General features: G+C 33.1%; 1 protein-coding gene across 1 annotated transcript in view; it reads right to left on the bottom strand.

Annotated features, from left to right (window-relative positions):
• Positions 1-15,038, bottom strand: part of KIF18A (kinesin family member 18A) — a 78,153-nt gene that overhangs the window by 19,901 nt on the left and 43,214 nt on the right. The window contains exon 13 of the mRNA XM_007180995.2: positions 12,755-12,990. Coding sequence (XP_007181057.2) covers positions 12,755-12,990 — 236 coding nt within the window. The remainder of the gene's footprint in view (positions 1-12,754; positions 12,991-15,038) is intronic.

Below are 15,038 nucleotides of genomic sequence, written 5' to 3'. Positions count from 1 at the left end.
TACAACATAAGAACATTAACATTTGTGTAGTCTGTGTAGCATTTTATAGAATAAAATATGCTATTAATATAAGCCACAGCTTAATATCAAAACAAAAACAGTAAAAATAGTAATAAAATTAGAATTAATTTGTCTGCTCACTAAATTATATTTGCTAAGTGGTTAAAAGAAATTATGAACAAATATTTGATGATTGGTTAAGTGGTTAATGAAGAAGTAAACACAGTTTAGATATTAATCTGCCATTTGCCATCATTCCCCCAAACTTCCAAAATTTTAAGGAATATGATCAACTAATGGCAGTGCAATAAAGGCAATAAATTAGATATTTTGACTTTGTTAGTGAAATACAGGAGAGTCTCATAAAGAAGTATACGAAAAAGACATTTGAGAAATTGCCTATATCTCAAGAGAAACATGTAAAAATGTATTTACTGGCTGCATTGTTCTTTAAGCTATTTAAGTCCACTTGTGAGCATAATCTAGTTTGCTTCATTATTTCAATCTTTCAAATATTTCATTTCTCCAAGAAGCTTATCCCACAGATTTGGTTTAGGACTCTAAAATGTTTCCAGTAGAAAGCAGGAAAAGACAGAGTTGTTTCATGTCTGTCTTTCTAAAAGTAGTTTTTAAGAAATGTCAGTATATTTTTACTTTTAAAAGACTTTTTTACAATATTTATTTTTTTGCTTATTATAAAAAATTTCCTTAACTAGGCCATAGGATTAAATGTTACTTATATTAATATAGGCCACTTCTTATATGATTCCACTAATACACAAGGATATTATATAATTTAAGATAATTATATATTATATAATATGCTAGTACATTAGTAGATCAGGGAAAAAGAAATAAAGTGGTGGTGTAAACGAGCTAAATCTTCATCTCTTAGAATGAGTTGATAATACCTAAACACAGATGAATTAAGAAACAGCAGTAAGCATACTGTTTAGAAATATTAGCTGAATACTAGAAATTTGTTATACATCATCCAACATGCATTTTAATAGAAAACAGAAAAAACACACTTGTTTTATGTCTGTTTTCCTAAAAGTAGTTTTAGGAAATGTCAGTATATTTTTACTTTTAAATGAATTCTTTTAATTATTATAAGAAATGCCCTTAAATCAATGCATTATTAACAAGTCACATCTAAATAATTTTAAACCAATGCCCATTACAGAGGAAAAGGAACTTAAAACTTACACATAAATGTTTCATAGTAGCAAAAAAAGAAAGGCCCAAGTAATAGAAACCCTTACTTTATGATATTCTTATGTCATAAAAATCATATAGTTTAGCAATGTATATATTTTTTACTGAATTTCCACTTTAAAATGGTCATACTAATTCTTGATTAATTATAGACCACCAGGAAAATCACAGTGGGGTTCATCTCATACACAGAACCAGAATTTAGCACTATATGATCTTAATGTTCACTTAAACTTTCCTACTTTATAATTTGTTGCTCACAGCAAGAAAAGTGATATGCTCATATATCAATCATATTTGTTGTTGGCAGAACTGAAGTCTCTTATTGATTTACCAGGAGGAAGTCAGGTAAAGAAACCAAGCAATGCAAAGTAATAACATTTATAAATATGATTATAATGAAGACTTAAAAATACAAAATTTTCTTCACAGACCCAAAAATATGAATAGAAGGCACTATACCATTTCAACCCCTCAAAACTGAGATGTCATCTACCTACTACTACTAGAAGAAAGAAAACATAAATGTGAATTAAATAGATAAATACCTTTATAATTTAAAGTTGCGCTACATAGAAATTAAAAACCACCATAAATAAGAGAAAAAAATATACCACATATGGGAAAGTGTTTAAAGCTCTTGTCTGTATATATATGTATATCTATGTATATACGTGTGTGGTCATCTATCTATCAAACAAAGTAAATAAGGAAAATGAAAGATAATAGAAAAATAAGACAAAGGAGATATACAGGTAACTCAGAATGAAATACAAATGGACAAAAGCACGTTAAAAAAAATATTCACCTTCTACCTCCCTTTATGGGGGTGGACTGTACACTTATAATAGTTCTGGAGAATAACCTGACAATGCATATCAAATGCTTTAAAAATGTACAGACCCTTTGACCTAACTATTCTACTTTTGGGGGTCTTAGCCTAAGGAAATAGTTAAACAAGTCGCAAAATATGCACACACACACACACAGATGTTTAGTGGAGTGTTGCTTGCAACAGCAAGAAAGGGAAAACAACTGAACCTTCATTAATAGGGGATTAGGTAAATATAATATGCAGGCAACAAAAATTACTTAAATTCATATTTGATAGGAAAATGTGTATATAACAAGGGGTTCAGTGAAAAAAAGCAAAACGAGGTTAAAACATTAGTGAAAGGAGCAATAAACCTAAAAAATGATGAAAAAACTGTTTTCGACTGTCAATGAAGTTATAGTTTGTTGGGGAGAGGGAAGGTAAGATATGATAATTGCTATAACAATGGAATAAAAAATATAATGGAAATGTAAAAGAGTGTGTGCAGGCAAAGTGGGGAGGACTCATTAATGGGAAGGTTTCATAAAGAAGGCAGTATCTAAATTGGACTGTCAATGAGGATAAGGATCTTAATGGGCTAGGATGTGGGATGGAGAGGAAGTAGCACTCAAGATCGAGGGAAAAGCCTGGAAACTGTAGAGGCAAGAAAATGAAAGCTTGTTTAAGAGGAGGTTGGGACACCGAGTGCCATAGGGAGGTGAGTCTGCATGGGACTGGGAAAGCCTTTAAAGGTTCTTCTAAGTAAGGGGTCTGCACTTTGCTAGGAAGATCATTCTAGGGTAGATTAGGGAAGAGTAGATTGTAGAGGGGGAGAGGTGAGAAATGGAAACTACTCTAGATATCACTATAATTATTCATTTCTTACATCAAATCTTCTCAAAATGTTTTAAAATAAACTGCATTAAGAGTCATCACTCTATTCTCTGTTTAAATAAATCTCTAAAACACAAGTACTAACTGGCAATTTCATGTGGTTTCTTAGGTAGGAGGGGTCTATATTTATTTTTCAGCTTTTTGAAATATTCCACAGATGGTTCCTCTAAATAGAGAGACTAGATAATTTATCACTAATGAGTTAAAAATCCCCCTCTTAAAAAATGGGCAGGCCTTCTGGGGTCATCTTTTGATGTACCATATCATGTGTCCTGAATGATTTTACCCAGGGGAACTAATTTATCAAAAGCTTAAGACTGAAAGTGTTCAAAGATTTACAGAGCTGTACGTTAGTGTAAAAAGCAGAATGCAGTATTTAGCAAACATGAGTCACAGGCTGCAAAGTAGGTTCATGACAGGGAGACACTGATGAATGGGATTAGATCTAATTGAGGTTTGGTACAAAATGATGGCAAGGATTTTTCTTTTGCTAGCACTCATGTTAATATGTACGTGAGCAAGTATTTTGGGAAACTATGCTAAATTAAAATTAGTTGGCAAAGTTCTAAAGTGAAATCAAATATTAATATATGCATTTCAATAAACACTTCTAGGCTACAAATGATTGATACAATTACTGTACTAATCATAAATCTGGATTCTTCTTAACAGCCTTGTGACTCATGGAATTCGCAGATGCAAATGTACAGGTGAATGAATTTTAACTATTTAAAAGACATATAACCTTAAGGTACTAGTGAATTAACCAAACTAATAAATATTTTATAATGTATTCATAAGACACTATTGTGGTTACTGTAGTAATTAATGCCTACAGAGATAATATCAGCTATTTACGAATATCACAAAGAGAGAATACATTTTAAGAACTGTTATAGTCCTTTAAATTAATCCAGCACTCTGAGTAATAAATCAACCATAACCTTTTGAAACCTGTCTCCGTGGGAAATAGCAGATACCATGTTTTCCTCTCAGTCTCATTTTCCTAGTATTCATGCTTATGTAAGATGGGAAAAAAGAAAAAGACAATGCAAAGAACCTTTTAATTTATAGTAATATTTGCAGTTACAGGTGAATAACTGAACAATGCCTGTGTACAAGGAGACTAAGGGCCAAACAAAATGTATTTAGGGCTTCAAAAAAGACTTTCATTGTTTATTGGCACTGATTAAATTTTGTTGCCAAATGGGAAGATATATGAAAGATTTAGTTTATAAGCATTTTGCTGCTTCATATTTGTTATATGAGGAATTAGTAAGAGATCTTTTTTATAAAATGAAATGTCTTTGTATTCAAGTAATTACAGGGGAAACAAACTTACATAAGAACCCTATATTCAATCAGAATATCTGTACTATAAGAAACTGGTTCTACTAGTATCTTTTATTGTACTCTACGATAAAATCACTGACATGGGGTGCAAAATTTAAGAAAAGGAAAGGTTAGAGACAGAAATATTACTAAATGTGAGTTTCCAGATGGATAATGAGGAAATCTTGACTTTTCATTTAATGTCAGAAATTTTATCAGTTCCATAATTAAACCCTGCTGCCGGCATCCCCACCCTGCATGGCACTCAGTGAGTGCTTTCTCTGTTTTCCAGACCCAAAATAGGTGCATGTTTTACCCCAAATCAACAGACACGTAGTTTGCAGGCAAAGATTTTAAGTCAAACAAATATCTATCCCCAAATTAAGTACTGACATTGGTAAAGTATTAAAATTAACAAAATTAAAAAAGTTAATTTCTTCTTGAATAAGAAGTAATATAGGCTTATTAATATAAGAAAAGTAAAATTAGTCCATATAACAAAAATATAAAAACTAAGGATATCTTTAATTAACAAATGTATAAGACATATATGAAGAAAATTCTAAAATTTTGCTGAGGAACATACAAGAGGGTATGCATATGGAGAGGCAAACTATTCTAGAGTGAGAAGATTTGACAGTAGGAAAATGTGAAGACAAAATTAATTTACAAATTTTTTAAAAGATTTTACTTCCTTGGAATCAGAAAAAAATGATTCTGACAGACATTTCTTAGTCAGGGACACTTTAAAAACAAAGAATAAAAAAGGGGGACCAGCACTGCTACATGTCAAAAAATACTATAAACTATTAGTTTTTAAAATAATAGTTACTAGCTCTAGGATAGACAAATAGGCAAAAGAATAAGACAAAAATCCAATAAACAGAATTACCTATGACTACTTAGCTGTATGTAAATTAATGGTGCCATAAGGATAGACTGTCAATATATTGTACAAGAATGACTAGCTCTTTGGAAAAAAATTAAGTTAGAGTCTTGCCTGTTATCTTACGTCAAAATAAATTTGGAGTAAATGGAAGCAAAAATTAAAAAAACTTATGGGTGAAGAGGCCTTTTGAGGAATAATTCCAAAGGCAGGGGGAGAAAAAAACAAATGAAGCTATTTTATTAGATAAAAGTTCAAAATTTCAGTATTAAAAAGGACATCTCAAACAAAGTTAACAGTAAATGATAAACTTGAAGAATATACTTGCAACATGTATCTTACAAGAAAGAGTTAATATCCTTTGATGATCTCATCTAGTCCTATGGCTTTAAATATCATCTAAATGTTAACAATTCTCAAATTTATCTTTCAGTTCAGACTTCTAAACTCCAGATTCTTATATCCAACTGCTTACATGATATCTCCACTTGGATGTATCTTAGACAAATTTAAAATGCTCCAAATTGAACTCCTAATCTTCTGTCACCTCTACCCTATAGACCTGCTCCACCATCTCTTTTAAAGTGACTGAATTCTTTCAGTTGCAGAGTTCAGAAATCTTAGTCAACTTTGCCCTTTCTTTCTCTCACACCCCAAATCCAATTTGTCAGGAAATCCTGCTGGCTCTACCTTCAAAATATATTAGAATCTGATCACTTCTCACCAACTCCACTGCTACCAACCTGGTCGAGCTACCACCATCTTTTACTTGGGTTACTGAAGTGGTGTCTTAAGTTTCAACCCTTGCCATATGACAATCTATTCTCAACACACAAACCAGAGGGATCTTATAAAAACATGACTAAGATATGTTACTTCTCTGCTTAGATCATGCCATAGTTCCATTTAGTTCAGAGTAAAAGCCTATGTCCTTATAATGACCTACAAGGCTCTACATGATCTGCCTTTGTACTTTGATGTATCCTTACCATCAGATAAGTGCCTGGCACACAGTAAAAGTTCAATAAATATTACTGAATGAATGAATAAATATCCATATCTTAAGCTCTTGTAAATAAGTAACAATTTTTGCTATACATGACTATGTGAAAAAAAAAATGTTCAAATGATGGCTAGGTCATTCACAGAAAATATATCCTTAAATAGATGGAAAAAAATGCACTCAAGTATACTAGTAAACAAAGGAAAAATGGGAAGAAGATAATATTTATGACTATTAAAGTGGCAAAGAATCAATAAGTAATTAGCAAAGACAAAAGAGGGAGAGAGAATCCCAGATTTAAAAGGATTTAATAGATACATCCCAACCAATGACAAAGTATGGCCCTTGTCTGGACACTGATATGAAAAAGCTATAAAAAGAAATCATTTTACGGGACAATGGAGGAAATTTGAACACTGACGGCATTAGTTATGAAAAGGGCATTGTGTTTTCTTTTAGAGACACTAAGATGTAAATGGAAGAAATGATATGTTGCCTGAATTTTCCTTCAAAATAATCCAGTGTAGATATAGATGGGGTGGAGGAAAGAGGATGGCGTTCTCAAGACTAGCCATGAGATAATTTTTAAAGTTAGGTGATAGGTACAGTATATGAGGCTCATTATAGTTTTCTTTTTATTTCTATGTGTGTTTGAAAATGATTTTCTAAAAATTAAAAATTGAAAATATTTTAACACCAACAGCTGGTGAAGCTAAAAGGAAAAAGGAGCTCATTTTCTTTTCTTTTTATTTTTTTTTAATCTTAAAAAATATTTATTGATATCTCTCTGTAAGTAAATCAAGTGGGTGTAAAGCGGCATAAACACAGCTTTGAAAATCAGCTAAATGCCATTATAAAAATAAATTACAAAAAAACCCCCAAATAACAAAGACAGTGAAAGAGAGAGAAATTCTTACAAAATTCGTTCAGGGGCTGTGATACAACCTGGATTGACCACATCTAGACCCACAGCTGGATGAGACATAAGGCTGGACACTCTTGGGGCTGAGAGGATTGGTGAGGTTGGGTGAGCAAATGCAGACCCTTTAAAGTAATACTGTGTGGTACCCATTCCATGGGTCCCAAATCTCCAGGTTCAGGGGAATCTTCCTACAGCTAAAACATGCATGGGAAACCCAGAGGATGGTACACCGTGTGATCAGGAAAGGTTTCTAAAACGCACCTCATCTATTCATCTCCTGGTGCTCGGGTTCGCCATTCCAGCCGCTTTACTAACAATCTCCCCGCTTGGAGAATCAAGGAGCTCATTTTCTTACACTGTTCATGGGAGTTAAAATTGGTACAACCATAAGGGAGAGGGAGAAGTTACTTAGCAGTATATATTAGAAACTTTTAAAGAAGTGCACATTTCTTGAGCCAGAAATTCCACTTCTAGGAATTTATCATAGGGGTAATCAGGCATGAGCACCAGGATAAATATATATATTTGCTCACTACAATATTATTTATAATAATGAAAATTTATTAAACAACCTAAATTCCTAACAACAGAGTACAGATTATATCAATTATAGTTAATCTCATCAGATTTTTAAAAACACAGTGTGTGTGTTTTAAATACAAAGAATGTAGAGGATCTAGTAAATACTTTTTAAAGCACCAGAAATAAAATATTCAAACCCCACAGCATTTAGTAATTTTGAAATTTAACAACAAAACCACTTGACATTACAGGAGTATAGGAAAAAAGTCAGTGGCACATGTATAAGCTTAAGATGAATGAGACACATTTGACTCATGTTTTGCTTGAGTTGAATTTTACTTCTAAAATTTGTTAAGACTACTATTTATTGATACATTTTAGCAATATATGCTATTTGGCTATTGCTTCATGTCTTTAGAAATGCAAGCGTAAATTTCACTATTTATACTTTTTAAAATGAACTACTTCAATATTCTAAGACTAAGAAAAATAAACATTTATAAATGGACTCACTTTATACCCCTTCCCTGTTATTCATCTTTGACTCTCTCTTCATAATGAATATAACATACATAATTCATGGAATGAACATGACATACTAAGCAAATAGTTAATCTATAAAATCACTTGGATATTAAAATAATAAAGTAAGAACAAAACATAATAAAAACAAAACTCGCCTTCTGATACATTTTCAGAAGAAAGTTCATGATTATAAAAGGTAACATGACCTCAATAGTCTTTCCTTTTGAATATGTTGTGAAAAAGAATTCAGAACCAAATAAATGTTTTGTTTTACTGTTGACAAGTATAGTCTATGCAATTACACTGTAAGTGAAATACAGATTTTTAAATAAGGGATAATGATCATCACGTAGCAGGTGGTCAGTATTTCTTAATCTTGGTGTTAAAACTCTATTTCCTCTCCAACATCTTGAATGCATTATAAATAAAGAATCAAGGCCCCAAGGTATGAGAGAATCTGAAAAAAATCTTGTTTTCCTTCTAATGATCTCAACGAGGTCACTTCTGATGAAGATAACGCTTTATTAAGAGAAAAAGAATATACATATAACCCCAACTTGCCTGTCATCTTAATGTAAAGATATAGTATAGGAAACCTAATAATAAGAGACCTAGGTAATTCAGAGCAACCTCTCTACTGAAGGCAAGTAAAAAATCTGGACAAAATATAAAAAACACAGGCTTGAAGGCACAGGAGAGCTAACAAGATTGTGAAGAATTATAGGCAGGTATCAGGAGGAAGTTGAAGGCTCAGGAAAGTAATCTCTGCATTTACAGCTATTTTCCCCTCAAGGTTATTTGCTGATGCTGGAGGTGGCAGAACAGCTTAGTAACATTGTTGAGAGCTCTGTAGGACTGGGATGCAGGAACCGGAATTTAGTGCCTACTAAAGGGAGTTCTTCCTAAACCCTCCCCAATTTTGAGTTGGGGCACAGCTAAACTCCACAGGGTAAACTAGGAGTAGGCAGTCCCTCGCAGAAGCTGAAGTTCAGTTTCAAATTCTCTCAGTCTCTAAAACTGGACTGAAACGATTTTAGACTGCTAATGCCAAAAGGAGCCTGGAAAAAGCAAATATTAACCCTCTCTGAGGAAGACATTGTTATCAGAAGCCTCAAAGGATTTCTACAAACGATTCTGCAAATACATGTGGGATGCACAAAAATTAGCATGCATTCAAGGAAATGCACGTGAAAGAAATCCAGCAGAAAGAGAACAGAAACAGACGCAGTGGGTTCTAGGCTTGGGAATTCTCAGGCACAGACTTCACCCACCGTATTCAGTGAGAATTTCTGCAAAGAAATGGAAACTATAAAAAAAGAATCAAATGGAAATTCTAGAATTGAAATATAACTGAGATAGGGAACTTGATGGATTTAAGAACCATTTGACACAGCTGAAAAGAGAAACTACAGAATATGTGAAAAGAAATTTCCAGGAAGAGAAAAAACAATGAAAAGCAGAAGAGAGTAAAAGGCATAGGTAACACAATAAGAAGGTACCATGTAATATAATTGGAGTCTCAGAAGTAGAGAATAAAAGTGGCAGAAGCAATATTTGAAGATATAATGGTTAAGAACTTTACAAAACTGCTGAAAAATAATGCAGACACAAATTCAGAGAGTCCTGTGAACCCAAGTAAGAGAGGTAGAAATAAAATTACATTTAGGCACAATATAGCAAAACTACTAGGACCCAAAGACAAAGAAAAAACATTTTAGGAAGCCAGAAGTCAGATTATATTCAAAGGAGCAACACTTAGAATGAAAGCTGGCTACAAAAGCAACAACAAAAACCAGGAGATAATGAAATGATATCTTTAAAGTGCTAAAATAAAAGAACACCAAACTGGAATTCTATACCCAGCTAAACAGTCTTCAAGAAAATAAGTAAGATACATACATCTTCAGAAGTAATTGAGGTTATGAAATTTAAGATAGGGAGATTATTATAGATTACCTGATGGGCTCAATCTAATCATATGAGTGCTTAAAAGCAAAAACTTTCTCTAACTGTAGGCAGAAGAGATGAGGCAGAAGGGAAGGTAAGAGAGATCTGAAGCATGAGAATGACTTGACCTGCCTTTGTTGGCTAGGAGATAAAGTGAGGAAGAGGGCCACATGCTAGGAAATAGGGGTGACCTCTAAAAACTGAGTGCCTGCACAATGCCAGGTACTTTAGCAAGTTTGGACTTGCTCTGAATTCAAGCTGCCTGGCCAATAGCCAACAAGAAAACAGGGACCTCAGCCCTAGAGCCACACAGAACTGAATTCTGCAAACAACCAGCATGAGCTTAGAAGCACGTTCTCACCCAGAATCTCCAGATAGGAGACCCAACTAGCTGACACCTTGATTTTAGCCTGTGATACTCGAGGCAGAGTAACCAACTGAGCCTGCTGGACTTCCAATCTACAGAACTCTGATATAATAAATCAGTGTTATTTTAAGTTGATATGTTTGTGTTAATTTTTGAGCATTGCAATAGAAGACTGATATAAATGGAAAAATCCACAGTAAAAATGAAATTTTTAATAGTTCACCTCAGTATATGATAGAACATGAATTAAAAAATAAGTCAGTAAGAACAAGATTTGAAGAACACAACCAATTTGACCTGACTTAATATATTCTTTAAAAGCATAATTGAAACATTTACACCAACTCTATGCTGGGCTTTAAAGAAGTCTCCACAAACTTCAAAGAATTAAAATCACTAAAAATAAGAGTTGCAAATTTAAAAAGAATATACATTAATTTAGTGTTGCTGTTATTACTTTGGGTTAAGGTAAAGATGAGACATAAACAAATGTAAAATCTCATAAACATTTGTATAAGAAAATTTTTGGAGAGTTTGACAGACCATTTTAATTAAAAAAAAAAAATTATTTGTCCTCTGACCCAGCAAATTAGTTCCTAGGCAACTGGTACACATGCAGACATGGGAATACAGTAGTCTCCCCTTATCCACAGGGGGAAACATTCCAAGACTACCAGTGGATACCTGAAACTGCAGATAGCACTGAACCATATATTTACTATGGTTTTTTGTTTTTTTTTTTGCCTATACATATCTACCTAAGGTAAACTGTAATTTATAAATTAGGCACAGTAAGAGATTAACAACAATAATTAATAATAAAATAGAACAATTCTAACAATATACTGTAATAAAAGTTTGTAACTGTGGACTCACTCTCTCAAAATATCTTATTGCACAAATTTAATGCCTTTTCCATCTGAACTAAGCACTTACCATGCATCCTGACCACAACTTTTGCAATTTGAGGTCCAAGAGCAAAACTAACATGAACTTCTTCTTCCTTCTTCATGACTTCATGGATAGAATATTCATTCTTCTCATAAATTTTAGCAACCACAGCATGTGATTTATTTTTCTTTCCTTATTAAGTCTAGAATTTTCACCTTTTCACTTAAAAGGAAGCTCTTTATGGCTTCTCTACGGCAAACCCAAATTGCTAGCATCACCACTCTTGCACTTTGGGGCCATTATTAAGTAAAATAAGGGTTACTTAAACACAAGCACTGCAATACTGTGACAGTCGATCTGATAACCAAAATGGCTACTAAATGACAAATGGGAAGAATATGATGGACAAAGAGATGATTCACATCCTGGGCAGGACAGAGTAGGGCAGCATGAGATTTTATCATGATACTCAGAACGGTGTGCAATTTAAAACTTATAAAGTTTTTATTTCTGAAATTTTCCATTTAACATTTTTGGACCTCAGCTTACTGCAAGTAACTGAAATGGTGGAAAGTGAAACTGCAGATAAGGGAGGACTACTGTATATGGGCATGCTCTCTGACATGCACTGTTCACCAACAGAACAATGGTTAAGTAAATGATGGTACATCAATTCTCACAACTGTTAAAAAAAATGCTAGATTCTTTATGCATGTACCCTAAAACCGTTCATAATAAACTAAACAAATAAAAACAGTTGTAGTTTAATATATATACAATATGCCAGCATTCATGTGAAATGTAACAAAAAGCTAATGAGTTAATTATCTAATACGAATATTACACACACACTGTAATGATAACCAAACTGTTAATAGGCATATATCTCTAAGATAGCACAGAAGATTGAGGTTCTGGGAAAAGTTGAAGAGGGCACTCTACTGCTATAGAATCTGAATATTTTAAAACCAAGATTATATGTTAGTTTTTCAATTAAAATGTCCCATGCATACTTTTATGAGAGCAGAGACATCAAGTGATCTGCCAACAGAAAAACAGTAAATTCTACACTGTTAGTTGATCTTAAGAACATACAAAATTGTTATGTATTACAGAATATAATATTCTTAATTATAATCTTCACTCTTTAATAGAGGTTAAGTTTTAAAGAAGGGTGGAAGTAAAATTATCTTATCAAAAAAAGGTAAAATAAAATAACTTTACTGCTAGAATTATTTAGAACATCAAGCATACTTACTCTTATACCTTTGAAAGATACGGGTTAATTGAAGTGATTCTGAAGTTAATTCTCCCATTTTCACAAAATAGCAAACCTACTAAAAAAATTAACTGTTCTGTTGACTGATATTATAACAGAGGCTACTCCTTAGAAATAATGTTTATTTACTTAATGAAATAAAAGCTGTACTTACAGCAAGGAGAAGACTGAACTGGTCCAAGTTGTGGAAAGGTCATAAGAATAGAAACCCCTGGTAGATCATTTTGCTTTGCATGTTCAGTAGTTTGGTCAGCCCAAACCACCACTTTCTTCCTCTCTACCAAATGTTCAATTTCTTTGAAGTCAGACTCAAAAGTAGCATTTAACAGGCCAGATTCTTTTAATGCACAATACTGTTTTCTTAGGGCTGGAAGTAAAGCATTCAATACTCTGCATACAGAAGGTGACAAGAAAAGAGAGATAAATCCTAAATTTTAAATACATTATTATGGTTCTATGTAACATCCAAAGTAATAGCAGATGATTAAAATGGTTCCCTGTACATATTTTCCTTTAGAATATTTCAATCAAATACCTCAAATATTCTTAATACATTAAGTATAGATTGGAAAGAATGTTGGATGGGAATTACAAGCACCAGGCTGTAGTCTCAGCGAGTCTTCACTTGCTTCTATATGATCTTGGATAAGGCACTACCTGAGGTTTCTCCTCTATAATGTGGGGTACAACTGGACAGCCACTACTTTCAATAGGAGATTGTTTTCAGAACTATGCAAAGTATAATGTGATTTACAAATCAAAAATAGTGTTGTTATTGTTATTAAATACTATGAGATTGAAATGAAATATTAATACACTGTCAAATGATGACGCTCAACTTAGGTATATAAGATTTAAAAAATAACAAATGAACAAAAGTCAACTTTCCTTGAAGTTAGCTCTTCATGAGCTAAAGCAATAGCTTTCAAAGCCATTCAAAGGAAAAACTGTGGAAAAGTATGGTGGGTACAGGAAAATGATGGGGCATTGGATTCTTGGCTCTGATTCAAAATCTCGCCTATTGCTGTCAATCAGAGCAGTACTAAATGCATCTTTTTATGTATTAGACCTCCATGAAGAGTGTTCACTGAAGAAATGCCAGAACTAAAAAGTTATAAGTGGTTCCTAATTTTATATCAACGAAGACATCAAACAACATGAATAATCTTGAAATGACTTAGTCCTGGTGTTCTAGCTGACTCATAACATCCAGAAGAATAGAACCATCTGAAGTAGGAATAGGGCAGTGGGAAAAGAATAGGCACTAATTTTAACACTTAAGGAAATAACTGCTTTATTATCTAAGAATCTTAAATATTTAGATAGCAGTACAAATAAATAGTCTGTGACATTTTTCTTTTTAGTGATAGTGGGGAGTACGCCATTTAAGCCAAGTAGGTAACAACTGTAGGGAAAAGTCATTAATCAGAAAGTCAATAAAAACAATTATTTACAACTGCTTTCCTTTTGGAAAGTCTAGAATTTTGATTCACCCTGCTAGGCACAGGGCGCCTATTCAACCAGCTCCCAATAAAAATCCAGGACACTAAGTGTCAGCCTAAGGAGATTCCAAAGTAGACATCATTTCACATGGGTCATTACAACTTTTTTCTGGAGAACTTAAGCATAACTGTGTGGGTCCACTGGATGAGGACACTTGAAAGCTTACAACTAACTGGTTTCCTTTGTTCTTTGCCCCATTCACCTTTGCCTTTTGCTGATTTTGTTTTGTATGCTTTTACTCTAATAAATCATAACTATGAAGTCAACTATATGAAGGGTTCTGTGAGTCATCCTAGTAAATTATCAAAAGTGGAGGTGGTCTCAGGGACCCAGGACATACGTTATTTCTGTATTTATGTGTGCATGTATGTATGTTTGTATGTATTTATGCATTCATTCATTTATTTTTAAGTTTTTGGACTCGATATCGGTATATATTGCAAAATGATCATCACAATAAGTCTAGTTAACATCTGTCACAGAATTCTTTTTTCTTCTGATGAGAACTTTTAAGATCTACTTTCTTGGCAACTTTCAAATATGCAGTACAGTATTATTAACCATAGTTGCCATGCTGTACATTACATCTCCATGATTTACTTAATAACTGGAAGTTTGTACTTTGTGACTCCCTTGACCAATTCCCCATCCCTGCCCCCAACACCCCACCACGAACCTGTATAATCTGTTCTCTGTATCTATAAACTTGGGTTTTGTTTTTGTTTTTTGTAGCAATGAACACAGGTGTGCTTTATTTTTTGTGTTAGTGTTTTCATTTTCTTTGGATAAATACCCAGAAGTGGAACTGCTGTATTATATGACAGTTATTTTTACCTGCCTATGTTTTCTACTCAGGGTTTTATGGTTTCAGATCTTACATACAAGTTTTTAATCCATTTTGAGTTAATACAATTTTGTGTATGGTGTAAGATATT

The sequence above is a fragment of the Balaenoptera acutorostrata genome, chromosome 9 (assembly GCF_949987535.1).
Source record: "Balaenoptera acutorostrata chromosome 9, mBalAcu1.1, whole genome shotgun sequence".
NCBI lineage: Eukaryota > Metazoa > Chordata > Mammalia > Artiodactyla > Balaenopteridae > Balaenoptera > Balaenoptera acutorostrata.
Note: the sequence above shows the minus strand (reverse complement) of the source record. Positions and strands in the feature narration are given on the sequence as shown.